The sequence below is a fragment of the Lathamus discolor genome, chromosome 6 (assembly GCF_037157495.1).
Source record: "Lathamus discolor isolate bLatDis1 chromosome 6, bLatDis1.hap1, whole genome shotgun sequence".
Taxonomy (NCBI): Eukaryota; Metazoa; Chordata; class Aves; order Psittaciformes; family Psittacidae; genus Lathamus; species Lathamus discolor.
Window position 1 is genome coordinate 5,041,892 of NC_088889.1, and position 20,137 is coordinate 5,062,028.

Sequence of the window (20,137 nt, forward strand, 5' to 3'; positions counted from 1 at the left end):
GCGCTACTGTCCATGAAACACTGCAAGAGCAGTGTTTTACTTCTGCTTCAAGCTTGAAAGAGGAAAGATGAAGTTATAACATCTGTTTTGAGATTCCTCTGCCCTCTGGAACATGCAAAAAAAGTCACAAGTTTAAAGTTGAGATAATTCTACCACCTCCTCATTGCAGATTAAATGCATACTTTGATAGCTGCCTTTCCAACTAAAGACATTTAGCAATTTACAAGAAGTTATATTTAACCAACCTTTATTTAAACATTACTGTAACACACCCATATGCCTTCTACACATGCATTTGCATGTTTTTCTTTCCAGGAGGGAGGGGAGTTTATTAAAACTAAGCCAGAAGTGCTTTTCCAGATTTCTCTTAAGATAAAACTTTGCTATATAATTCAGAAGGAAGTCAACACACCGTTTTGCCAGTTCGTGAAAGCTTTTCTATTTCACTCATTTATTCTAGCTCTCATATCAATTCCATTGTTCCATAACAGTTAAGGTTTTACAGCCTTAAAATAATAAACATATTTTCTTTTCACATTTTACAAGTCTATTCCGCATGGTTTTCACTCTCGAGAAGCAACAATACATGACTTCGAACACCTACTATCACATCAGTGACCAGAAACGTCTATGCAATCTTTTTCTTAACAGCGAGTCAGGATCTCCTTCTGCAGTTTCATTTTAGCTTTTTCTAGAAAGATAGATTCTCTGAGAATATAAAAAGCGACTGCAAATGATCAGATAGATAGCAACTCATACAGACAAGCCAGACAAACAGAGATGGTTATCGAACAATGTTTAAATCATCAATCACAATGTTTCTCCATTCCATGCATTCCACATCCTGCTGTTGAACTAGAGGACATGATGAAATATGCTTCTCTACTGCTTCCATTATTCCGTGACTTTATCCTTCTGTCTTTTTTTCTATACAAGAAATGGTTTACAAATATATTAAAATTGACATAAGCAGCCCTACTGTGACCCAATTTTGTACTGGTTCCCTTGACTCCTGTGTTTCTCCCCCAATATCACTATGGTCATAATCTCATTTTATTAACAAAGCAACTGTTGCTCCTATATAGAACAGTACTTTAATCTTCATCATGTGGACCTGAACACACTGAAGTTGTGTGATACTTTTAATAGTAAATCATAGCTCTAACTACAAGTAGAAGTAGGCAATAGAGCAGTTTTCTTTGGAAAAGTGGTTTTCAAAAAGTGATTAACACGCATGAGCTTAAACAATTCCAAAGAAAATGGTCACATCTAATGGAACATTTCTCTGCTGGAGAGCAACAAGATCTACAGGGCAGCAAACAATCATTAAGATGCTTTATTGACAATATCCACTCACTGAAAAAGTATCTGCCTGCATACAATTAGATCTTAGCTTTTCAATAGTGTTTTATTGGCAGTGGAAAATGCATCAGTACTTTATTGAAAGAAAGCAATAAATAATACTGTGATAAAAATAGTTCAAAAGTAGACTGTACATATTGTTACATAATCTGAAAATACACAAAAGATTAATAGAAAAGACAGAACAGTAACAATGGATTTCAGTTTTACAAGCGAGTTAAAAGTGGAAAACAAACAAGAATAAAAGACATGCTATATATACTGTTGCATAATAAATAATGCACCATCTGAACAGATTCTTGCTGGCTTCTTAATATGCCATTTACAAGTGTTGGATACATTTTCTACTCAATACAGTCCAAAATGGCTACAGCCATCAAAATTGAAGTCCAGACAACTCTTCAGAAGTTTACAAAACACAAATGATGACTTACATAAGAAAAGTAAGGCCTTTATTAGAAGTTGCACTGCTTTAGTTTTCAGCCCCTTGTACCTTCATCTTTCACTACTCATTGACATGAAACTGCAGTGCTTCAAGGATTGGTCCATTAAAACTAGTGTCAAGAGCATCTTTTCACAAGTGTTTTAAATCAAAAAGATCTAGGACAAAAACTCTCTGTGGCCTGTGGATTACGACCAGGAATTATTATGAAGTCTATCTTCCTCAGTTAAGGAAAAATAAAAACAAAGAGTCCTTGGTTTATGGCTTGTCTTCAGTCACCATGAAGATACGCTACACAAGTACAGCAGAGAGTGTTATGACCGAGTCAATCACTTCTAAAATGTGTTCCATAGTGTTATAGTTCTTCCCAGCTTTTAAAGCAAGTTACATTTTAAATAAAGACAAATTTCCACTACTTGACAAATCCTCTTTGTGGAAAGGTACAGTTCTGAAAAGAAGAACCATCATGTACCATACCTCCAACGACAACATAGGCTTACCTGAAAAAAAGCTGGACTTGTTTTCAGAGCTAAGCTAACAGTTCAAAAAGACAAAATATATACTGCTTGGTGTCATGATACTTTTACAAAGGTATTAAAATCCTTTTCACCTTCAGTTTCATTATTAAAAAACAATGATAATTACAGTAACTGCATAATTTACAAAAACCCTATATTACTTATAGGGGCATATACATACAAGCATTACAGTACATTCAGTTGGAAAGACTAAACTTAGGATAAAAAAAAAAATCAGCAATGATTTGATTTGTAGACTGAATAGAAACAGAAAAAAGTAAGTAACTATATAAATGAGAAGTCACATAAATATAAGAAACATTTAGATTCTAAAATATTTTCTCTATAGTACTCATGAATTTATTTGCTAATTAAAAACTCTGTAATAAAATATCTCAAAGTGTCCATTTAACAAGTATTAACAGGTTAAGGGTTCCAAATGTTCAAAATGCTGCATATCACCGGTAGAAATAGTGTGGGTAAACTGTAAAAAAGAAACAAAAAACACACAAAAAGAACATGAAATAATCCATTAGCAGGTTTTTAAACACATTTCATTCCAAGTTTGTCACAAACAGCTCTGCAGTGTAGCAGACATGCACTGAATTATTGCCATGCCATGATGAATACAGTTTTACTGCCTTCTGATACCTTCAGTTGCAATGCAAAAGTAAACCACTTGAGGTCAAGTATTTCTGCTCCCTAGATTTTTATCCTAGGTCATCTGACTATAGAAAATCCTGTAACACCGGGGAGAATTTGAGGGAAGAAACGACTTCAGACTTCAGTGTCTTGAAACTAAAAGAAATTTAAGATAGCCTCTGAGATGAGATTATGAACTGACAGAGCCACATGATCCCAGTTGCTATGTGCAAGAGTTTCCCTTCTCAACACTTCATACATAAGAGCTCTTTAGAGCTAAACTTGTATATGCAAAAAGGTTCAGAACTTGTGTACTTCGGTACACGAGCTGCTAGAGATATTACTGGTGAGAGGAAAGGACAGAAGCTGTAAGCAGAAGAGACAGGCAATTTATAGCTCATGGAAAATATCAGCTAATGAGGGCAAGATTTTAACTTTATAAAATATCCAATATCGTATAAAAAAAAAAAAAAGAATTTGTTTCCAGTCTTCTTTGCAAAATGAGAGAAATACTTTTCCATGAGAAAATACAGCAGAGATGCTGTATCAAATCCTGGAGTAATATATATCTTTCATAAGCCAAAATACATGTATTTTGTGCTACAACACCCTTGTGTTATCAGGCTCCTTTCTTAGTGTCAGCACTGCTCACAGCTACCTAAATTTAGGCTGCAGGTAGCTAAATCCAACCAGACAGCCTAAGCAACCACAGTGAATCCAAGAATTGGACAAGTATGGAATTACCCCTATAACAATTCAGTATTGAAATATGTTGTAGCAGGGTAACTTTGACCAAGGACTCTAAAAGATCAATAATCTCAACTGCAGTGTCACACAATAAATTCTTTCCTTTATATGCCTAATTTAGTTCCCTTCCCTCCTCACCACTTTCACAAGCTGTTCCACCCAACCTTTGCTTTCAACACTTTCTACATAGCTATTTGTCATGGGTCCTTTCTGAAGCTGTTCAAAAAACCCCTCAAAATAATATGTTTATGAAAGTAAATACTTAAAACACTCATAGTTCTCCTTGTAGCAAATAAGCTATGGGTTTTCAACGTAACAATCTATGCGGAAAACTTGAAACCAGTTTGAAGTGTGTAAATTCACTGTATTAAAATACCTGACATTTTATTTCATAAACAGCTGGTTTACCATTATACCTATCAACTTTACTCACCAGGAGAAGGCTTTAACAGGAGTAGGTCCTTACTGTAGCAGAATCCAATCTTTGTGTTCCTGATACACTGCCTATTTCCAGAAGCACGGGAAGACATGCAGAACACAGCATGCATGTTAGTTTTCAAAAACAACCCATCACAGCAATGTGATTACAGTTATGGTACTCACTAAGGTTACAAGTTAGAAAAGCAGAATGCATTTTACAGTTCCTATGTTAACCACTTGTAGTTCAGTGGCTAACAAAAGGAATTCTAAACACGTCTGTCTGCCTGCCAGCTAGGACACAAAAATTGGCAAAGGTAATTCTACAAGTGATTTATTTTCTACTTTATATAATTTATGTATTTTTCTGTTTTGCCTTTTTAATGTATATATCTCATAGAAAGAAAAGGGTTTTAGATGGTAAAGACTTTACTTGTTTTCATTGACAGCATTTTCCACAAATTCTGGAAAACATTTTATGCTATCGATAATGCTAATTTAAAACATCTCACTTTTTAGAGTGTAACATCAGATGCACAGGTTGCTTCTTTGAGCTTTACTTATAAATGCAGTTTTCAGAACCTAAGACAAGTCTCAGGTTACGCTGAAATTCTTACCCTGTCCGTTTCAATTAAACTCATTTTCCATTTATTTTTACTTGTGTTTTGTAAAGCAAGTTCATGTAAAGGTTTATTCTCATGGTACTAAAGAGACTGTTTTTAAACAGACAAGATACCTCATGTGACCATTGATAAACTTCCACTTCCTGCTGGGTTTTTGGGGGGTTTAACATATATCTCTGCTCAGGCACATATACAGATCACATATACAGTACACAGCAACGAAGGAAGTAGTGGCTTCAAGTATGATCGGTACTTAAAGCGTCCACTGCAGGGGAGACTTTTACTCAAGCTTTAATAGCCTCAAGGTTATCCAAGGGAGTTTAGTCACATCACTGTTGAACACATTTTACTGCATTTCAGAGGTGGGACTTACACTGGTCTAATTGCTGCTGCTTAGGAAACTACACATCACATGATTAAAAGACTTATACTAAAACGTCATTTTATTTTCCTAGTTGAAAATAAATGTATTTTTGACTATAAATCTCATTTTATTTTTGACTTCATTGGAATAATAAACTCCACATTTAGTAGAACTTCCTGAAATGATAAAGCACCCTATGGTTAAACACAATGTTATATATACAACCATGCACAAGGCAGATGCTTTTACGCAGCAAAAAGGTAATTTGAACTTAATTCTCCTGTAATCTCAAGCAAAAAAAAAAAAGCATCATGCTTAAAATAACGCAAAATCAATACCATCAATCTGCATCTTCTTTGGCTGCATAGAGGGTGAAGACATCGAGGTTGTAACTCTGAAATTTGCAGGAAGAGTCTCTGCTGATCCAGCAGCTAAACCTCTTATGTCCTTTGGTCTAAACTTCTTTCTCCATGAAGGTGCTCTCCTAAAGCTCTTATCATCATCCTGTTACATTGATAAACATCATTAGTGATTCAGAAAAGTAGGATTGTTACTGACATTAAAAGGACTAATGACAATCTTAAGTAAACGTATCACCACTGAATGAGCTAATGTAAAGAACAGTTCAGGTGCAACAGCAGCAGGTCTTAATTTGCACCGATCTGTGTTCATTTGCTAGAGTGTAGGCTCTTCAGCTCAATAACTATGGAAATTCATGGGCCTAGCACACTGCAGAAAACCTTTTGTACTTCAAATGTTTGCATGTCATGATTTGCAGTTATTCCCAAGTGTCACATCACTCATTCTTCAGGGATATGAGGAGTGGAGCAGATCGTAAAAGCTGCTTTGGGAACACTAACAAACAGAGGCTTAATCTGAACAATTACTTTTAACCTTCAATTCTGACTTAGAGGAATAATGATACCACTATTGTGCTTTCTCATGCCACAGATAGCAGGAAGTGATAGTGAGGAGGGGAAAAAGGAAGTGTAATAAATATTATATTGCTCTGAAGTCTTTTGCTTAAGCACTTGAGTAAACTTAACATGTAATTACCCATGTGCATTTTCTGCCCATTAATGCTTCTGCATCTTTGAAGTAATAGTCTACATCAGAAATATAATAGAGCACTTACTAAATAGAACACTAAGTCCCACTTCCAAAAAGTGTCTTTCAAAGTGAAGGTATTGTGTCAATGCAAATATACTCATCATGCGTCTCCATTTGCCAACTTCATCTTTAGAAACAGCTCAATCCTTTGAATGGCATTTTACCCAATTTTATCTCCTTGTAGGACAAGGAGACAAGTATCCACATTATTTAAAGAGATTGCTGTGATCAAACCACACTGATGCTAGAGCAGAGCAAACATCTGTTCCCTCAAAGCTCCTTCTCTTACAGTTTGAAATCACTTAAGGAAAAATACCTTAGAAAACTATTAAGCTGCTTTCTGATGATGTTTTTAGTAAAAGCTACATCTCTACTAGAGATGCGTGCTAAGAACAGAGCTGTCAGGATGTGCTACAGAAGGCCAACAACAAATCCATTTGGCAAAAGATGAACACAAAACCAATTAAGGTCTGTCCTAGAAGCCTCCTTCATAAACATACTGGAGTATGCTTCACCTCACTTGACCTAAAAGCCATTCATGCCATCGCTTTCACTCTTTCCCTGTCTTCTTACTCGCACATGTTTGAGATACATGGTCTGGTTCCCTGATCTGGTTGACCACATTAGGGTTTTGCCACTTTATCTGAACCATTTCTGCGTATATGTGCTACCACAAAGTCCCATTAGAACAAGAGAACCAGAGGAGAGGCAGCACAGAGTTAAGGTTCTCTTGGGGAATTAACACCAGCTTGTAACTGGTTCATGGAGTTACAGCATTGATAACTGAAAAGGTTAAAGATGTAATACTCTCTCCTTTATGCTATGGGTTCACAGGGTCTAGAAAACAGTCTCACACCTAGCTTGTTACAGCATGTCCATCTGCATCACTGGTCACTAGTTTTACCACATTTTAGATAGAAAACGTAGATTCAGCCCAAAGTGTTCTTATTACTTATTAACCCTATAAACAAATCTCAATACTGTCATATTTAAATTCATCTTACCTAAATACACAAAATCTGACACATTCAGAAACTCTTGAAGACAAAGAATTACAAATTAAGGTTTCTGTAACTTATTTGTCAAGAGCTTAAAGAGGTTCAAGCTGAATTCTTTCACTTAGCAGTTCTGATAAAGATCTCAGGACAATAGAAAGGATCAACAGCTCAAGTAACTTACTTCATCAAGTCTTCTGTCAGTGCCCACAGCAAGAAGGTTATTAAATTCCCTCTCCAGAACAGCACGAGCCTGAAGTTTATAGCATAAAAGAAATAGAAATCAATTCCCAAAGACCAATAATTAGTAGCCTATAGTAATTCTTAAAACTTACTACAACCCACATTGTTTAATACCTTATCAGTTTAACAAACATATTCAGTACTTGAAAAGTTATTATTTAATTTGTAACTTATTAAAAATTTAAGGAAGGCTTAAACAGCCCTCTCCCTTCGCTTAGTTGGGACAAAGTTCATGATTTCTGGTTCAAACTTCCTTATTTCAGAACAAAGAACAGCAAACAACAAAACCGACGAGTTTTACATGATGGGCTACAGGGAAAATATTCAATATCGGTGTTATCAGCACTGTTCCCAGGCCAAAAGATCAAAATACAGCACTGTACTAGCTCCTAAGAAGGAGAAAAATGACTGCTGCTGCTCAACCCAGGACACAGTATCTTCTGTTAAAGGAAATTTATCGACCAGAATTGTTATTAACACTTAGGAAACAGTATGAAAAGTGCAGTCCTTTGTTTTTATCTTATAGGATAACAGATAACTTTCCATTTCTAAAGTTTCTAGAGCTGGGAATAGAAAGATGTGCCCTCGGCTAAGCAAAAAAAACCCATTTTTAACCTCACAGAGAGGACAAAAAAAAAAAAACCCCTATCAGCCATAAAGTAACTACTTCCTGCTTACCTGTGTGTTTTGAGTGGGTATTTGTAATAGGAGAGCTAATGCATTGTAATCAAATGATTCATCTAAGGCCACAAGTGCACCATGAACTCCGCTCTCTACAAGGTTATTTGCGTACTCTTTAAGACCAATGGACACTACCCAATGGATCATTCTTTCATTGCTCCAGACAAGGACATCTATGGAGAAAAAAGAGAGTTACCCAAATTAGAATCATAGAATCATAGAATACAGCTTCCCTGAACAAAAACCCCACAGTCCTTTCCTGATCTCTATGCTCATGTTGGGATTGATTTTCACATATACACAGTCATAAATGCTGTTAAGCAGTAGCCCCCAAGGAATTTTGTTATTTAATTATGTTGTGATCTAATCTACCCCTGCCTTTTTGGTGTGCAGGAAGTGCTCTGAACTGGCAAGAAAACATCATGCTTAGACTCCATGACTTAGTGTTAGATCATGTTAGATTATTGTAACAGTCTTCCAATACCTAAAGGAAGCTTACAAGAAATCTGGAGAGGGACTTCTTACAAGGGCATGCAGTGACAGGACAAAGGGGAATGGCTTTAAACTGAAAGAGCAGAGATTAGATATTGGGAAGTTCTTCCCTGTGAGGGTGCTGAGGCGCTGGCACAGGGTGCCCAGAGAAGCTGTGGCTGCCCCATCCCTGGCAGTGTTCAAGGCCAGGCTGGACAGGGCTTGGAGCAACCGGGTCTAGTGAAAGGTATCCCTGTCCATGCCCGTGGCTGGATCTGTAAGAGCTTTAAAGTGCCTTCCAACCCAAACCATTCTATGATTCTTTCCATACAGTAGTTTTCCTTGCACCCAGAAGGAACAGTCCTCACTCAATCTCCTCTGCCTAGACAGAGGCTAGTCACAGTTACGAGAAGTTCAGCTGGGCATAGCATTCATGCAGATGGTGAATACAGGATCTTCTATTTATACAGCCACTTAGGCACTTGGATGTCACCCAAGGCAGATTAAAAATTATACTGCTCAAAAGAAAAATCTTATAGCAGTTTCTCATGCACTTCAATACTGGATTTGAACAGAGAGCTTTAGTTATTACTGTTTAAAGCTTCATTATTTATTAGTTTTATAATCTAATACCTTTAAGTTATGAAGGTGTTCAATTTAATAATGCATACTACTACACTTTTCCACAATCATAAATGATAAGTGGCAATATATTGGGAGTTTGCTTGAAGGCATTTTATACTGTAACAGTTCAGCAATCAATAGTCTCATCTTTTCAATTTTTTAAAGGATAAAACATTACAAAGCAGCATTTACAGGTTCAGCCCAATTATCAAACAAATACAACCTTACAAGTAGGGTTTTTTTACACTACTCAGGAACGTCTATACCAACTGAACTGCTGTAATGATCCTCAGCATGTTTCTGGCTTGTGTCAACTAGCATTTTCCCCAAGCAATTCCCAGGAGGAATTTAAGAGTTACATGTTCCAAGGAGCAATTCCCTATAGGCAATAAATGCAGTCATACCATTTAGGAGGCTAAAAAAGGCCTACCAGCCACAACACAGGCTTGTTTCATGCCAGTTAGTCATGACTCTTGGGAATGTTCTCCTGCACAATTAGTAGAATAACCACCAAAAGGTACTAAACACTTTAAAAGGAATGGGAAAGAGCAGGCACAGGGCCTTCTAAGCAAATTGGGTACAAGGTAACCTAATGTTTTAGTTTAAGATGTCAGAAGAGAGTGCTGATACTAGGCAAGGGGGAGAATTTCTATGGGAAGTCTTACAAAATACTGTGAATTCCCATCCTACTTTTTCTTCTTCCTTATCTCTTGTTCCATAATAAACCTGAATCTGGAAGATATAAACACCTACATCACCTCAGTACTTTTTCCAAGCGCTGGGTAATAGTAATCAGCAGCCACAAGCAACGATAAAAATCATGTAGATGCAAAAAGACCCGAAAACACTCACACAAAAGGAAAAACAACAAAAATATTTTCAAACCCCTCATTTTCCTAAAACATTTAGTTTTGTTTCAAGCTTCAGGGCAGTGAGTGTTTCAGAAATGCCTGCACTTGTAGCACATCTCTGCACAAGGGATTTAGCGATGTGTTTCATGATCCACTGCCGGGGGCCTGCATCCAGACCCATCTCCTGTGTTTAGGACTTGGTATTTTATAAATAGATTTTTGAAGCAGACCAGTGAAAACACATTAGAATCAGACCAAGGTCAATGCACTAACCCTTGATTTCCTTCTGGCTTTCTTCTCTTTTCCTTTCAAGTTCTTTCCGATCATAATTCAATCTTCGTAGGCACATAATTCCACACTGAAAACTGTTTCTGTTTAGAAAAGGAAACAAAGAAAGCATTTAGAGATAAGGGAAACATTTACTGTAAGTTAAGCCACCAATTTAAACCTACTGACCTGTGAAAGCTGTCCACCATTTTAAGCTGCCCACGCAGATCTTTTTTAGTTAAGTGATCCAGCATTCGAGCATCAACAAGACACTCCATGAAATAGCTGCGATACTGAGGGAGCCCCAGACTAGGGAGCCATTCGTTGCCAATCCACTCATGGTTCATATCACCATATGCTAACGTCTATTTTTAAGAAATGAAGGAATAAGCTTATTAAATTGAGAAGTAAAAGAGAAAAGCTTTGTCATAAAACTTGAAAGAAATAAAAGTTAAACTATGCGTATTTAATTCTTAGCTTTTAAAGGTATGCAAAGCAAAATATATGTTGTCTGAAGAAGTTATTCTGATGAAGAAAAGCAAGTTTAGATACTCAGATCAAGTAAAACTGCCTTAAATTTCATGTTGAAGAGTATGAATATGCAAAAGCTAATAAAAATAGACTAATCTACCCCATTTTGATAGCAAGAGTCCCAGCACTTCACTTTTAGATGCTGAAAATAGTGTCTCTTGAAAACGGGGGGGGGGGGGGGGGGGGGGGGGGGAGAGGGGAGAGGATATTTTGTCACATTACCATATAAATGCAAGAGATCAAAAAAATAATTGTGGGGGGTTTTATTTTCAGAAACTGATAAAAAGCTACTGCTGAAGAACAGGCAATTCTAAATCCTGCTCCTTATCCTAAAAATAATAAGTAAATACATATATATATTTATCTCACTGCATTTTTGACCTGCAAATCACCAGGCATTTTCTGGGAAAACCTCTAAAAATAAGTTTGTTACTATGCATCTAATCTTTCCTGGAGCAACAAAACCCAGCAGCTCCTTTTTTCCCCAGAATTTAAAAGGTAATAATTCATTTTTATTGTGCAATTAGAAGTCAAAAGCTTTATTTCTCCTCTAGAGGAAGCGCCTTCTGGAAAGGAGCAAGGCCACACAGAAATGCATTTCTCCAAGTCATCACTAGGTAGCAGGCTGAAAGTGTGTGTTACTCTTGTAACAGGGAAACAAGCTATGATAGTTGTCATTAACAATCTGCAAATGATTATCTGAGATGTAGTTAATGGGACTTAAACAGGTTTAAGCTGGAGAGCAGCCAAGCAAGAAGAGACTATACTATACCAAAGATATGGGTCACAGGCAAATCCTGTGTTTTGTTTATATCCCTGTACAAAACACTCAACTATATTAAGGCCTGACAATACAATTAGGATTTGTCACCACTTTAAGGGAAAACAATTAATCAAGGAGGATTACACAATTAGTGCACAGAAATCTGCTTAACTATGTAGGTTCAGTATGTCTTGTAGCACACCTATGATGGTGGCTGTGTTGAGCCAGGACATTTCTGCACAGAGCAGATATTCCTGTTGGACTTCTGGCTTCCAAGAGCTATCTCACAACAAAACCTTCCACACTTTATGTTATGAAATCATTTTAAAAGCTGACCTTGTATGTTCAATACATAGAATACAACAATGCTTATTAAGAAGGAATAACTAGGTTTTGGCAATTCATTAACTAGGAGGATAAATATTTTGGAAAGCTAATGATAAGAAAGACTTCTGAATATTCTTCCTTCTAACAATCCTATTATTAAAAACCCTTATGCATAGCTTTTTATGATGTACTATGTAACAAAGTATTTTACAGAGTTTAAAGGATGAACCACCAAATATTGGAAGTTCTAGAAAACATTAAAATATTTAAATCAATATAAAAATGTCTCTTCCAAGTATGTCTTACACAGAGAGAAGCCTGTAGTTCCCCCCCATCCCAATTCCCAAGCCACACCAAATCACTAAACAAAACTGCTATAAAAGAAAAACTGATTCTTTCATGCTCTAATTATTATGACAGTTTACATATAATCTGTAATATTACATAAAGTTTCCAACCTGAGCCCAGCTTCCCTCCTCATCTTCCTGTTACGTGGTTAGAAAAGCAAAAGAACACATACATATTAGTATTTAAGTTTAGTAAGGAGATCCAAGTTAAAGGTGCACTGCAAAACTAAGTCTACTGCATTCCAAAACATCTAGATAAAGCAAGCATCATGCATTGTATGTGTGTGTATATATATATATGGCACTCATTTTCGTATGAGAGGTTGCAAAACCCATCTACTGATTAAAGTTTTGTGGAGAGAAGAGATTTCTGCACAAATGATTCAACTGTCTAGAAATCAAATCAGAGCTTCATTTTACAGTGTTGTTTACAAACTTATCAATGCTGATTTTTTCCCCTCTTCTGGAAAAAACTATCAAGATGCAGGTTATAAGGTTAGTCATTAGAAGAAGCAATGACCCAGAATTTTAATGCATTCAGTAAAGAAAGAAAGAAAAAAGAAGACCAAAAGGCACTTGATTCAAGTGTTCAAAAGTTGGGAAAAGCACTCTAAGAAAAGAAGTGGCAACACCATAAACTAACCGTTTGTTGGGTGGCTGTAAGATTTTCCATTTCTTCATGTGTTACCCAGACATTTCCCGTGGTCTAATATGACCCCACAGGGAATCAATCCCATCCAGTGAAAGGAAAGCAGTAACAAAGAGGAGAGGTTGCAGAACATATAAGCAATCGGTACATGAAGGAGCAGGCATGGGTAAAAGCAATGGTTTCTAAAGTCTTAAGTAAAGGTATATCTATTGAAAGCAATGGCATGGAACAAAAGCCTGTTAACATGGATCACTTTTCTTCAAAGATATTAACAACATTGAAGGTGATAAATAGCTTACACTGATGTAATTAATGGGCAAACACTTGACTGTGCTGTAATCTGAAAACACATTTATAGTCCAGTCTGTTATCACAGGAACCAGAGAAGTAACTTTAGACTGACAGGAAATTCACACTAAGTGTCTAAATTTACTATAGCATAGAGAGCTAGGTGGACTCCTAGTTTATGTGGCCTGAATCGTTATTTGGAGCTAATGGCCTTGCTATTCATGGATTAAAAGAGCCTCCAACTAGTTTACTGATTTCTGTATGTATATATATATATTTCATCTGTATTATAAATTCTTCAGAGGCCAAAAGATGAGGCAAATAATGTGCACTCTAAGTGTTCTGGATTACATACTTACATTGATATAAATTCTTCTTTCCCTTAAGAAAATGTAGTTATTCCTTTGATACGTATGAAAAATAAACATCCTAAATGTAAATAATGTGTTCCTCTACAATTTTATGTTTCCTGAAATTCATATTTGAAGTTCAAATCCTTTCAGTTACATGTTTCCAGTAGAATTCTTGGAAACTCCATTGTTTTACGACATGTGTAAAGCTGGATCACATTCCTTACCGTCCTTGAGGTGGGAGGAGCAGATGGACTTGTTAGTGACATGATTTCTTGAATGGCCAGCCTCAGCTTCAGTCTGTGCAGAGGGTTACTAATTCCGATTTCACGCTGTATTTCCGTATCAGACAAGGCTGACATGATAGCACCGCTTTTCACATTTGCTCGGCAAGCAGCCACGTACCAGGCTGGCATCCCAACCCACAGCTGGAACATAAATAAAGGAAGTAAGGATATGGAAACATTCCTGGCTCCAAAACCTTACGTTCTTTAGGAGTGTGTATATTGAGGTTTTTGATTTCGTATTTATTTCTTTTGGAGGGACCACTTACCTCCAACCACACTACCACAGTAGGCCCATCCCACTGCGCAAAAGGCAAACCTTGTCTTCTGGCTTCCTCTAGCAACTCATGCCTACAATTACAGGAACAGTTATTAGTAATAAACAGGAACTAGTAAATAGATGTTACAATTTAAACACTGCATCCAATTTACTATCTTCTTTCCAACAGTTAGCTTGCTTTCTTTCTCAGCCTTATATGATATACCCAGTAAAGCAGCCACAGCACATGTTTAAGGACTACGTAGTGATATACACTGAACTGGATAGGATATCTCATGCTCTTGCCTTTCAGAAATTGGTATCAGAAACTGCTACTGCCACTCTAACCAACCAACACTGCCAACACAAAGGGGAGATGTCAGACTTGTTTGTCAGATTCTCAATTACTGCAAATTTCTGTTCAAACTGAAGTCTTTTGTATTCAACATGCAGATTAGAAACCTGTGGAAAGGTATGAGTACATCAGATACCCATGCCATCAGAAAGGTAATGTCCATCAGGCTGCTGAGGCTGGAAAGTGGGACTGTAACCATCTCTGTGGCAAATTTCAGCCTGCCTGTCGGGCACCACTTCAGACATCCATTACAGTCAGAGACCCACGCTTTGGCAATTGTATTCTGAAAGGCTGTGTACCGAAACTGAGCTTTCATCTCCTTGGATGACACCATTTCCTTTGTTATTCTGACACAGAAGAGGCTGAAGCTTAATGGTGACAATTCAGCTTACAGAAACAATGGAAGCTCACAAGAACCCTATAAATAGCTGCCGAAATTGTTTGATAAACCAAAAGACAAAAACTAGTGTTGTGGGTATAAGCACACAACGTTGCCTGGGTACATCTGTTCCAAAGAAATGGATAAAGTCTAGAAAAGAACATATTTAAGGTGCCTTGTGTATGGTTGAGTCTCCACTCACTCTCCTCAGAACTTAAATATGGACAGGTTTTACTGTCTTAGGCTTTTTATTCATGCTTGCAAGCGTAAAATTAGGCAGATAAGCAGCAACACAACAGATTCAAGATCCTACATGATGAATTTATCACTTTCTCACAATTTAAGCCAAACAAGATCTCCCTGCTTTCAGAACTGTACTGAACAGACCTAAGATAATAAAATATTTTAAAGTTAGACATTAAAAACTACCACACAAGATATCTTTCAAAGGGGTTACTGACAGATTAGTAGCTTCCTTTGCTACTGGCACAAAAATGGATGTGCAGTATTCAGCTTTTAGACATGCCTGCATACTTACAACCCTTATGTTATATTGAGAACAAAGTATAAAAAAATAATCAATGAAGTAATAAATCTACTAGCAACTGTTTTATCAATAGAAAGTAGTTCTCCACCAACATGTCCTTTCCAACCCTAACTATTCTACAATTCTATGTCAATAAATTCCTACAGCTCTAAAAGAGCTTCCCAATATTTCACTGTAATTAAATGTGCTGCCCAAGGATGAAAAGAGGGGAGGGAAGAAGGAAGGAAATGCCAGACAACTGGTTACAAATAACCATTCTAATGTACCCATTTTAAAGAGCCAACAACTAAGGTGGAAATAGTGTTCAGCAGTGAGCAGCTCAATAGCTTGATTTCACTAACAACGAGAAGACTGTAAAAGCTAATACATATTTGTACACTTAAAGATACATATGTTTCTAAATTAGGAATAAAGGATCAGTTATTTTCCTGCTACTGCAGAATACATTAATCCCACAAATCACTAGCCCTGAACGCAATCAGTTTTGCTTCACTTTGCTGCTTAAAGATTTAAAGCATGAGAAAAATAAATTAATAATATAAAATACTGCTTGATAAGAACAGCATAAAATGCTTAATACTGTATTTGCCAGAAAGGAACACAATGTTTTTCCCAAGTAGTTTAACTTCAAAATTGGAGTTTTTCTTTTTGGTGGTTGTAGTAACACAACTGTGCACAGTGAGGGAGGACCACTAGTGATGAAAGAGCACAGACATGCCCAAAGCAGTCTCAGGTCTGACTAGGATGACCCCACAAGAACAGGTAATCACTGCCTCTCCCCCAGTGTATAAAGCTGCTTAGGGTATTGTATGGAGTTCAGAGACCTCCAGTGTCATTTTTAGTAGTTTTGTAGCCTTGCTGCCTACTTCAGGTTAACCATTAAACAGTAAGTCATCTGGAGAGGGGGAATACAGGGATTACATCAGACACATGAGGTTATGATGCAAACTTTAAACTCGTGGTGGTATTGTATGCAGGAAACAACCGTGTAGCTGGAAGGAAGTGTTATGTGATAGAGGCAAACATGGAGAAATAGAAATAAACAAAAAGTGTTTGAGATAACTTAATGCTGGTATTACCCAAAGAGGAATGCATCCATGAAGGGGAAAATTAATTGGGGAATACATATATATGCAAGAAGAGATAGAAAATGTGCTTTCATGGGAAATATTAAACTGAAAGTTCACAGAAGGAATTCGAAGGCAGTTGATGTTTCCTCTGCCAATAATGCAATGTTTTTCTCCTGTAGCAGAGAACTTCACTTTTCCAACAACTCCCTTCCAACTTTGCCAAGAATCTTGCTGCATTCCAGTAATACATGATCAGATTATGTAAAGAACATCTGACACAATTTCACAGGCCATCCAATTATACCATTTAATAAGTGGATGCAAAATCCAGCCTTGTATCTTTGTGAGGAAAAAAAGTAGCACAGTAATGTTGGCAGTGTTAGCAGATGGTATAAAGCTGGCACTGTGAAGGACACAAGAATGTCAAAGGAGTAGCTGGCTACTGGGTTAACTCTTAGGTGACAAAATGAAGGGATAGATGTCTACAGACTTAATAAAAGGTTGGCTGAACATCATTTTGAATAGAAGACCACATGTGCTGCTGCAAGAGGGGAGCACTTGTTGTTAGCCACATTCAAAAGGCATCTAACACCAGCTGTGGAGAACAAAGAAATTGTGGTCATATGGGATGAGAAATGATGTCAAAACTGCAGGTGGTTGATGTAGATGCGAACACACAAGGCCCTTTAAAGGCCATCTGAAATATTTGTATTTAGAATGGCTTTTGGCAGGCAGGCATACGCTAACACCACAAGGAAAATAAAGCAGCCCAGAGCAACATTTTCTCACTGGACTAAGAAAGCATGGGAATGTATAAATCCGGAACTTGTAGCCAAAGGGGAATGGTGTATTCCAGATTTCTTGGATGGAACTGACAATAGCTGATTTGGAGGAAGTTCACAGCAGAGCTGTGTGGTGGTCAAGAGAGTGATATTGATGGGAATGACAGACTTGCAAAGTGTAAAAGCTGAAGGGCAGCCATAGCAAAACACAAGATGAAAATAGACTAACCAGGCAGAGCAGTGGAAGGTTAATATCCTTATTATATACTGATCTTAGGGATGCAATAAACCTTTTGTGTGTATCTTTTTAAGGAGAGTTATCTTAAATTTAGGGATTTTCCTTTTTGACTAATACAGTATTAAGTTTCTCTTGTACACAGAAAAGCACAAATACAGTTGGGGCAAACACTGTCCATGGCACAGCTCACAAAGATGATGAACAGCATGAACAAAACACAAAAACCAAGTTAGATTTACTAAACAAAGAACAACAGTTTTACACACATATCTACCTTCTAAACTGCCACAAATATCCACCATTGCTACACAACTTTACCGACCCAAATTACAAAATTAAATACATTCTAAGTAAGGTTTATTATTTCCACTATAGAAATACACACCATGCAAATTAGGACAAGACACTGAACTAGCATTGACACTGAACTACATGACACTGGATTTATTTCAGCAACACATTTTCCATGATAAATTCTTTTGAATGTAGTGTCTCCTCTCAGACTTTTTTTGAAAGTTAGAGCTTTTAATATATTGCTAAAAAATCCAAATGAGATCTCTCATACTTTCACAACCATCCTAAGAAAAGAAGTGTAAACTTACCCTGATTTTGCACTACCACATCAAATGGTAAACAAAAAGAAAACAAAACAATGAAGGAGAAATGTAAAATGAGGATTAAAGTGAACTCAAAGGCATACAAAACCAGACAATTAACACAGACTGCCATTTAGCTCTGTAACTACAGATTTTTGTTAGTAGAGACATTGAATACTGCCTTCAGTCTGTTTGTGTGCAGAAATCAGGAAGATAAGGAAGCACATAGGGATTAGTGAAGACTAAGCAGAACTAGCTGTCACTGTTCCAGGCATTCAGGTAACTGGAATTCTTTCTGCTGAATACAGGAGCTCATAAGCAAACAGTCTGCCTTGAGAATTTGTTTTAACCCCACTCTACTCCACTATCAAAGTGAAAAACAACTCGGAGCAGCTTTACCCCTTTTTAATAATGAGCACCTCAAGAAGGCAGCAAAGGATCTGAAACAGCTGCTTTCAAGTATTTCTCTGGAAGTTTTATTATGGTGGATTTGCTTCTCATGGAAGTTCAATGGGCCCTGCTGCTGCACTCAGCAGTAAGAAGTAACGAAACTCAACATTATGATATATATCTTCATCACAAGAGCTTCTTGTTTTATACCCACTTTCACTGAAATACCTGAATCATAGATAGCTTTTTGTGAATAAAAACATACTCATATTTAATAGGGAGGCAAGACAATAAGTTTTCATCTGTCTAATATAGACACTTGCTTTCTAAGCAACCAACAACATGAAGCCATGAGTTATACTTAATACCAGTAAGTTTTGAAATGCAGAAGAATGTGAACAAAGAAAAGTCATGCCTGCAACTGCATTTTTTGCATTTATTAAAGCAAGACAGCATAGACTGATTTATTACAGAATGACATTTATTCCTGCTATTGAGAAAGATCTATATTGTTCCAAGAACAGGCCTACCCCTATTTAGGTATGACCAGCCTAAAAGTATTTATTCAACCAAGATGTGGTCTGACTTTAAAGCTCTGTAGAAAAGGGAAAATACCAGATCATAATAATGTAGGATTGCCTTCAGTGTAACAGCTTGAAGAAAAACAGCTGAACATTCTGTTATACAAACAAACCCACATTCCATTCTGACTTTTCAAACCAACACACTGCTGGTTTGCATTAGCAGTCACCAGGCATTATTCTTACTTGTTAATAGAACTTAGGTACTGCAAGAAATCTCTCACAAAGAGAAAAGAAGCATACTTTCTTTTCAACATTCACTATTCGGTCTTCAGAAGGCAAGTAAAAAAGCAAGACACGTCTGATCTTGGTCAGCCTTTGCAACACAGAGTAAAGGCAACTGAAGAGAACAGAAGCAACAAGAGTTCAAGGTAAATGGCTCAGCTTTGAGTGGAAAAATGCAAAGAATGCCTGATCCTACTTGCAGAAACTTGAGTGTTTCCTGTATTACCATATAAGCATCAAGACTTCTAGTAGTAGCGATATCTATTTTCCACCTATGCTTATAATCTTTGCTTCATCCCTTCTAAGTCTGGGAACAAAGTGTGCAATAGATACCCAAAAGTTGAACAGTAAACTAAGGATTTTCTAGGACACACACTGAAAAATTCTCCTGAGTAGGAAAAGGTAACTGTGTATCTAAAAGATGCCATAAAAAAAAGGAAATATTCACTATTTATGGGGGGAAAAAAGCAGGAAATCGGACTTATATGGTGCAAGTAAAGATTTCAGCTGTTAAAATATAAGAGAGAAAGTGTCAGGACAACCAGAAGTGAAAAGATTACTGAATAGAGCAGCAGTTAGCAGCAGCAACACAACAGGTATGACTTTCAGAGTCACTAGAAAGGAACCAGCAAATGCACACAGAAGGATGTCTGTACAGAACACCTCAGGCTTTCACTCTGTCAACACTTTCACACTCTGGAGGAAGTAATAGCCAAAGGCAACTTTGGGAAATCTATATGAATCAAACCCAAAGCAGGTGTTAAATAAAACAGATGTGAGTATGGGTTTGATTTGAGTCCACTTTTATCTGCAAGTTTG

General features: G+C 37.0%; 1 protein-coding gene across 3 annotated transcripts in view; it reads right to left on the minus strand.

The window, feature by feature from the left end:
• Positions 1-414: 414 nt before the first annotated feature.
• The window catches only part of PPFIA1 (PTPRF interacting protein alpha 1), a 64,758-nt gene continuing 45,035 nt past the window's right edge, over positions 415-20,137 (minus strand). Inside the window, exons 20-30 of one of the 3 annotated variants that reach the window (XM_065683006.1) lie at positions 14,166-14,247; positions 13,840-14,040; positions 12,969-13,031; positions 12,437-12,463; positions 10,547-10,722; positions 10,364-10,461; positions 8,142-8,317; positions 7,405-7,473; positions 5,454-5,619; positions 4,145-4,215; positions 415-2,806 (exon numbers count right to left, since the gene is read on the minus strand). In XM_065683006.1, coding sequence (XP_065539078.1) covers positions 4,157-4,215; positions 5,454-5,619; positions 7,405-7,473; positions 8,142-8,317; positions 10,364-10,461; positions 10,547-10,722; positions 12,437-12,463; positions 12,969-13,031; positions 13,840-14,040; positions 14,166-14,247 — 1,117 coding nt within the window. In that variant the 3' untranslated portion in view covers positions 415-2,806; positions 4,145-4,156. The remainder of the gene's footprint in view (positions 2,807-4,144; positions 4,216-5,453; positions 5,620-7,404; positions 7,474-8,141; positions 8,318-10,363; positions 10,462-10,546; positions 10,723-12,436; positions 12,464-12,968; positions 13,032-13,839; positions 14,041-14,165; positions 14,248-20,137) is intronic. The other 2 variants (XM_065683004.1, XM_065683005.1) reach the window with 2 other exon arrangements.